Source organism: Juglans microcarpa x Juglans regia, chromosome 2D (genome assembly GCF_004785595.1).
Source record: "Juglans microcarpa x Juglans regia isolate MS1-56 chromosome 2D, Jm3101_v1.0, whole genome shotgun sequence".
Classification (NCBI taxonomy): domain Eukaryota; kingdom Viridiplantae; phylum Streptophyta; class Magnoliopsida; order Fagales; family Juglandaceae; genus Juglans; species Juglans microcarpa x Juglans regia.
In genome coordinates this window covers 33,301,463-33,309,386 of record NC_054596.1, presented here as the reverse complement: position 1 = coordinate 33,309,386, position 7,924 = coordinate 33,301,463, and the positions used below count along the sequence as shown (strand labels likewise).

General features: G+C 36.0%; 1 protein-coding gene across 1 annotated transcript; it reads right to left on the bottom strand.

Annotated features, from left to right (window-relative positions):
- Positions 1–3,189: 3,189 nt before the first annotated feature.
- Positions 3,190–5,561, bottom strand: LOC121249449 (transcription factor MYB1-like). Its single transcript, XM_041148159.1, has 4 exons — positions 5,316–5,561; positions 5,022–5,151; positions 3,738–3,901; positions 3,190–3,695 (listed from the first exon to the last, which is right to left on the bottom strand). Exons 1-4 carry the CDS (start codon positions 5,446–5,448, stop codon positions 3,190–3,192), a joined length of 933 nt encoding a protein of 310 aa, XP_041004093.1. The 5' UTR covers positions 5,449–5,561.
- Positions 5,562–7,924: the final 2,363 nt, after the last annotated feature.

Genomic DNA, 7,924 nt, shown 5'->3' with positions numbered 1-7,924 from the left:
TTCTCTTGCCAAACAAAACAACTGTCTTTTCCTTTGAGTACATCTCATACAACGTCTGTGTTTGAAATCATTCATTGTGATGTATGGGGACCTTTTTCTATACCCTCTTATAATGGCTTCAAATATTTTTTAATCATTGTAGATGATTTTAGTAGGTATACTTGGATATACTTAAGTTAAAAAATGAAACTCAATCTTATATACAAGCATTTTTTAACTTTGTTGAGACTCAGTTTAATTCAAAAATCAAAACTGTTCGTACTGATAATGCCTTGGAGTTTGATATGAAATCTTTTTTTGCTGATAAAGGGGTTAAACATCAACTTAGTTTGTATATACTCCTCAACAGAATGCTATTGTTGAAAGAAAGCATCAATATATATTAAATGTTGCTCGAGCCATCAGATTTCAATCTCATATACCTTTAAATTTTTGTAGTGATTGTGTTTTAACTGCTGTTTATCTTATAAACAAAATTCCAACTCTTATTCTTTCCAATAAATCACCATATGAGGTGTTATTTTCTGTTAAACCCCAATATAATCATCTTCAAGTTTTTGGTTGCCTTTGTTATGCATCCATTCTTGGTGGTTTTTCAACCAAATTTTCTCCTCGAGCTCAAGCTTGTATATTCCTTGGATATCCAGTTGACATAAAAGGGTATAAACTCTATAACATTCATATGCACAAATTTTTAATTTCAAGAAATGTTGTTTTCCATGAGAATATTTTTCCTTTCAAATCAGATTCTATAACTCCATTAGATTCTGGTTTCCTTGATGACCCTGTTTTGCCAGTCTCTTTATCAGACACTGTTCTAAATCCTTCTTAGTCTCCATCTCATTCTCAACTAGATATTCATACATCATCTAATATCCCGTCCGAATCTTCCAGAAAATGATTATGTTTCTATTCCTACCCGAAAATCCACAAGAAATAGAAGACCACTTGACTACTTGCAACATTATCATTGTTCCTTGATCAAAACTAATGAAGTTACTCCTTCTTCACTGGTTGATGGTTCTTTAGCAGTAGGTATTGTCTATCATATTTCTTCATTCTTTTCATATTTCAAATTTTCCAATTCCTATAAACATTTTTATTCTTCTGTTGACTCTCTATATGAACCTAAATTTTTTTCACCAAGCCATCAAATATTCTCATTGGAGGGATGCAATGGCAGTTGAAATCAATGCTCTTGAAACTAATAATACGTAAGTTTTAACTGATTTACCTACTGGCAAGCAATCAATTGGTTATAAATGGGTATATAAGTGCAAGTTGAAATCTGATGGCACTTTAGAGAGATTTAAGGTTTGTTTAGTAGCCAAGGGTTATACTCAATGTGAGGGCATTGATTATTTTGATATTTTTTTCCCTATTGCAAAGCTTACTACTGTTCGTTGTTTTCTTGCTTTGGCTGCTATTCACAATTGGGAATTACATCAACTGGATGTAAACAATGCATTTCTTCGTGGGGAATTGGATGAAGAAGTTTATATGAAATTACCACCTGATTTTTTGAAACCTAGAGACACTCGGGTATGCAAGTTACTTAAGTCTCTCTATGGCTTAAAACAAACTTCTCATCAGTGGTTATCTAAGTTCTCTTCCACTTTGATTACTTATGGTTTTAATCAGTCTAAATCTAATTATTCTTTGTTTAAAAGTATTCTAATGGTTCTTTTATTATGTTGATAATATTGTTATTGACTCTAATAATTCCACATCTGTTGCTAACCTTAAGGAATTTCTGCATTTACATTTCAAGCTAAAAGATCTTGGCAATTTGAGGTATTTTTGGGGTCTTAAGGTGTCAAGATCTACTAAAGGTATTTCTCTTTCTCAGAGAAAATATGCTCTTGAGATTGTTACTAATTCTGGTCTTCTTGCTGGTAAGCCAGCCATTTCTCCTATGGATCAGGATTTACGATTGTCCAAAACTAAAACTTCTGGCATTTTACTTGATGATCTAGCATCTTATAGAAGGTTAATTGGTAGACTTCTTTATTTGACACTCACTAGGTCTGACATTTCTTATTCTGTGAATGCTTTAAGTCAGTTTTTGGATCATCCACGCCAATCTCATCATGATGCTGCTCTCAGAGTTGTAAGATATGTTAAGGCTACTGCTGGTCAAGGGCTGTTCTTTCCCAGTTCATCCTCTCTGCAGCTGAAAGGTTTTTGTGACTCAGACTGGGCCACTTGTCCTGATTCCAGAAGATCCATCACTGGTTTCTGCATCTTCCTTGGTGATTCAATGATTTCATGGAAGTTCAGGAAACAAGTGACTGTTTCTATATCCTCTGCTGAAGCTGAGTATCGTTCAATGGCTTCTACTTGCTGCGAAATAAAATGGCTCATTGCTTTACTTGCTGATTTCAAAATTGTTTTTTCTTCTCCATCTGTTTTGTATTGTGATAGTCAAGCAGATTTACATATTACTGCTAATCCCGTTTTTCATGAGAGAATAAAACACATTGAGATAGATTGTCATTTAATTAGAGACTTGATTCAAAATGGCACTGTAATTACTTTACATGTTTCTTCTGAACATCAATTAGGTGATTTTTACTAAGCCTTTAGGAACAGATAGATTTCATAGCCTTTTATCCAAGCTGGGTGTTATTAATTTACACACTCCAGCTTGAGGGGGCCTATTAGTGTATTAATGTTTATTTTAATCACCTGTATGCACGTGCACCTTAGTTAGAGTGTTATTCACTTTTACTATATTTTGTTTTTACTGTTTGATGAAATATACGAAGTAATTCTAGATCCTTCTATTTTGTGCCCAAGTTCTCTCTATCTCTCATCACGCACCTCATATAATAATTTATGAAAAATTAATTCTCACGATTTGATGGTTTGTAAAAATTGTTTGTAGTACCCATGATCAAGAGGATTCAAACCTCAGACCCGGAGGTAGCACTACCAAGACCGAGTTAAAGCAACCAGTACTGCATAAGAATAGAATGGAATAGATCGACCCAGTGATCAATATTAGTTACGATCGTATGAAGAAGTACTCGTGTCATTACGGCCTTCAAGCTACAATAATATTATTAGATCTTTAAATACATAAAACCACATTCCATTACCTACTGGAAATCACAACTTTAGCTACAAGACCACATGTTTCCATGCAGAATCAATATAGCTTATTCATATATATATATAGTAGTTAATTCAATTAATCCACTCATGATCATCTTCTAAATTTAGAAAAGCTGCCAATGTCTTAAGATCCAAAGAATCTGCATTTGGTTGAACTGGGTGGTCCGTACTTACTCTCCAATTCTCAGCCGCCACTACATCCAATAATGAATCCTCAAACTTGGCTTCGACATGTCCAGAAACTGCAAGATCTTCAACACTAGTACTACTTGGCATGTTCTTGCAGGGTTCAAGTACTCCTCCATCCACCAGGTTCTCACATTCAACTATTTGATCTTTATGAATTTGATGGCCATCTGAATATAGAACGTCTGAGATCAAAAGGTCATTGACATCAAAATCCATTAGAAAACCATAGGAATTGTTGTCCCTTTGAGCTGAAAAGCATGAGCTTTCACTATCTCCATCAGGGATCGTATGCGCATGATTATTGACCATCCCATTATCAATTAGTGGCCATGGCATTACAACCTTTGCACACCTCATTGCTTTTGGCCGAATTACCGATTGAGATGTTTCTAGAGGTCCTCTTCCTCGAATATCGGAGACCGGCGTCATACTTCCCAGCTTATTGTCTTTTAATTCAGTATTATCTTCTTGTTTACTAGAATCGTAAATATTGTTGTGATCATGACCTTGCACCTTCTTTCTTAACTTGGTGTTCCAGTAATTCTTAATTTCATTGTCTGTTCGTCCCGGTAATCTGCCTGCGATCAGTGACCACCTGCACACACGTACATGACAATGTGATTACTAACTCGCTTTATTCGTGCAAAAAATAGAACTAACGATCGATAATGATAACATCACTTCTGTAGTAGAAGATCGATTATCCTGAATTAATGGCACCTATTTGATCTTTTTATTCCATGCATTCTCTCTGAGAGATAATTCATGAACGAATTTCTTCTAGAGCAAGTTATGAGTTTTTTTGTATGAACAGGAATAAACCATGGATAGCATAAAATGCATGGTTTCTAGATCAAATCCGAGGTTGCAATATTGCTGATCAACTTGGGATCTTCATTAATTAAACAAGTACTTTGACGTTCTGAATTCTTGTCAGAAATATGATTATTGTGGTGATGAGGATCAGAATTAGCAAGTAGAGGATAATTTTTAATTAATTCATAACGTACATATCGAGGGTATTTTGAGAATGCATGTATACATTATAAATAAGAGGAATCTTAAACAAAAAAGATAGTTATAGTCGTGAGTGAGCAAGTTCCATGTAATCACTTTGAAAAAAAGTTAATAAATACAAAACCTACATGAAAAATAAAATTTTTTTAATAATAAATTTCTCTTTTTCAAAATGACTGTATGGCGCTTGCGCACTCAACGATCGTATCTAGCATTACTCATCTTAAATATTAGCACAAAGTAAAGCCGGTCCCACGTACCATATCCCAAGCATTGATCAGTAAACCCGTCCCCTCGATTTTGTACATACATAGGGCCGCAACCCTTTATTAAAAAAACTGGGGATTACTTTCTGGTCATAATTAAAGACTTTGATCAATAATTGACTGCCGGATAAGTCCGATGTCAGTACTCGAGCTTATATATATATATAACTATCCAACTTCATAATTCACTAGAAACAACAACAGCATATATATATATATATATATATATATATATATATATATATATAACATGTTCATTGTTACACATTTGTGGACATTAATTTAAGTTTTACTACGCATTCCGTCCCTTTTTCTCGATCGAGGACAATATTTGGGGGAAAATTGCAAAGAACTCTACTCATGATCAGTTGTATTATTTTCTGATAAACTTTTAAACACTTTGAAAGAAATTAAGAAGAAGATTTCCGATACCTGTTACCGAGGAGCTTATGTAGTCTGATAATGAGCTCTTCTTCTTCCGAAGAAATGTTGCCTCTCCTGATATCTGGCCTTAGATAATTCAACCATCGCAACCGGCAACTCTTCCCACATCGCTTCAGCCCTACCAAATTTGACATGATTTATCAACGTGAATAAACTATATACAAAAGTGAAAAAGACAGAACGAAGGAAAACGCACAACATTAAGGAATGAATAGAGAAGAGACGAGAGAGAGAGAGAGAGAGAGAGAGGTAGGAAGCATTCAAATATTAATTATTACTCACCAGCTCTTTGAGGAACGTCTCTCCATTTCCCCTCGCCATGGACTTTAATGAAGTTCACAAGGAAGTTATCTTCCTTAGCAGACCATGCTCCCCTGTTTAGACCTTCTTTTGCACAGCATGGCTTCCTTCCCATTTGATTTCTACTCTGGCCGTATCTCTCTCTCCCTCGATCCCTTCTTCACTTGAAAACTTTTGGGAGCCAAGTTTTTTTTGTCTTCTTCTTTCGACTTGCTTGTGCACTCTTAACGTTCGTCCAAACCTAGTTATATATATGCGCATGGAACAAAAACCTGGCACAGATTTTAAAAATAACAACTACGTCCATTTGTAAGTCGAGAGTGCATGTGAAAGTCGGATTAAAAAAGAGGGCTACTGGAAACATAAAAAAATCCTACAAAAAGGTCACACACACTGATGTGCCACGTCTTTTTTTTTTCCTCTTTCTCCCCCCTCTCCCCGTGCCTCCCCTCCTCCCCCTTTCCCTCTCTCTTTCTCCCCCCTTTCCCTCCTCGCCGACGTCGTTTGCCCTCCCAAGATAGTTCCCGACCACTACAGACGGCCAAAGGACAAGCCATTGGCATAGATCCCGCCACCCCAGCCACCTAGCGGCGCACAGTCGACCATGCATACGGTTTGCGAAATGTGGTCCCGGCCACTAACGTGCACAGCGAGCTGACGTGAGCTTCATGTCGATGGTGCCACTTGGACTGTCGGTGTCTTCTGCCCACCCTGAGGTGGTCCTCGAGTTCTCGACCACCATAGTCAATGGGGAGAGAGGGCACGGGGAGAGAGTAGGGGTGGTGGCACGGGGGGAGGGGAGAAAGAAAGAGAAAAAAAATAGGTGGAAACATGGCATACTAGCAGTGTAATACATCAGTGTGAGGGATCTCTTTGTGAGATTCTTTTGTGTCTATAGTGTTTTTCATTAAAAAATAATAAAAATAAATGAGGTAAAAACTTAATAATTTCTTATGATATATTAGATTTTATATCAGGTTGGAGGAATCTCTCTGAAATTTTAAAAAAAAAATGACGAAGGTGGTGCATGCTTCAGCCTTTACATTTTCCATGAAACATGCAAATGTGTTGATTTAGATTTAGTACAAATTAAGTCCTGAAGATTATTAATTTAGATGTGGAGATCTCTAACGACAACATCGAATTAATTAATTGGGATATATTGAAGATGAAAGGAGGATTGCCACGTTAGGATTTGAGACTGTCACTCATCATGATCATGCAAGCACCAAGGCTTTTTTTTTTTTTTTTGGTAAGTTTTCCTTCCAAGCACTACAATAGAATGTGTATTTTGTGACAGAGAAAACTATCACAAAAAAATGGCAAACCGTCACTAAAAATTTTTGGTGACGGTTTGAAACCGTCACCATGACTGTCACCTAAAGTGCGTCACAGAAAACATTTGGTGACGGTTTACTGTACAACCGTCACAAAAAATATTTTTAGTGACGGTTGGAAGTGTTCCGTTCGGTACAACGTTCGAACGTTCATTTTTTGGTGACGGTTATGAACTGTCACAGAAAATAACGTTCGGACGTAAAATAAAACGTTCGGACGTTATACCCGACCGATTAGCGTTCGAATGAGAGAAGTTGACGTTCGTTGGATATCGTGTTCGAACGTATAAAATGTACGTTCGAATGTTAATGCGTCCGAACGTTAATTACATTAAACGTTCGAATATTTGTTCGAACGAAAACGTAAATGTTCAAACGTAGCGCGTTTAATGTTCGGACGTATACTCGAATGTAAACGAAGGAGCGTCCGAATGCAAGTTTTCTGTTCGAACGTTAGTCGCTTTACCGTTCGAACGGTTTGTTCGTTTAAGCGTGAGTACGTTCTAACGTATAGTTTAACGTTCGTAAGATTCAATTGTATTTACGTTCGAACGTTTGTTACAGTGTGAACCAACGTTCGAACGATTTTTATTTACATTCGAACGTACAGATCAGAAATACTAATTTCATAAAATTTAAAAACATAATACCAATAGTATCATATTACATACCCAATTAAGAAGTAACAATGTCTTATAAAAGTACAAAATTAGATATTAAAACTAGTCAGAAATATTGATAAAAGTTATTTCTTCTTTTTCCCTCGCCCACGGGGATTCTGTTGCAACGACATAACACGTTCCATTTGCACCATCATCTCCCGTTATATATTACAAAGTGTGTATATATAAATATATACAATTCAATTTTTTAGACTTGTTCACAAATTATGCACAATAAAAACCACATAATTTTTAAATTAAAGTCATTTAATTTAAATTTACAATGAACGTTCGAATGTTATTACTTAACGTTCGAACATTGGTGCAAACATTTTACGTTCGAACGTAAAATTAATGACATTCGAACGGTTGCGCCAAAACATTTTACGTTCAAACGTAAACAGACATAATGTTCGAACGTATATGTAACGTTCGAACGCATATTTCCCATACGTTAGAACGTAAAAAAATCTCATTCTATCTTTAGTGACGGTTTCCAGAAACTGTCACAGAAAATACCTTTTAGTGACGGTCTAGAGACCGTCACAATTTCCTAACCGTCACTAAAAACTAATTGTGTTGTAGTTAAGCA

Excerpts from the sequence above, each read along its gene's own strand:
- LOC121249449 (XM_041148159.1), bottom strand. The coding sequence starts at position 5,448 with ATGGGAAGGAAGCCATGCTGTGCAAAAGAAGGTCTAAACAGGGGAGCA. Across the intron at positions 3,902-5,021 it reads CATAAGCTCCTCGGTAACAG|GTGGTCACTGATCGCAGGCA; the intron begins GTATCGGAAATC and ends ACGTGTGTGCAG. Across the intron at positions 3,696-3,737 it reads AAAAGACAATAAGCTGGGAA|AAACATCTCAATCGGTAATT; the intron begins GTATGACGCCGG and ends GAGGACCTCTAG.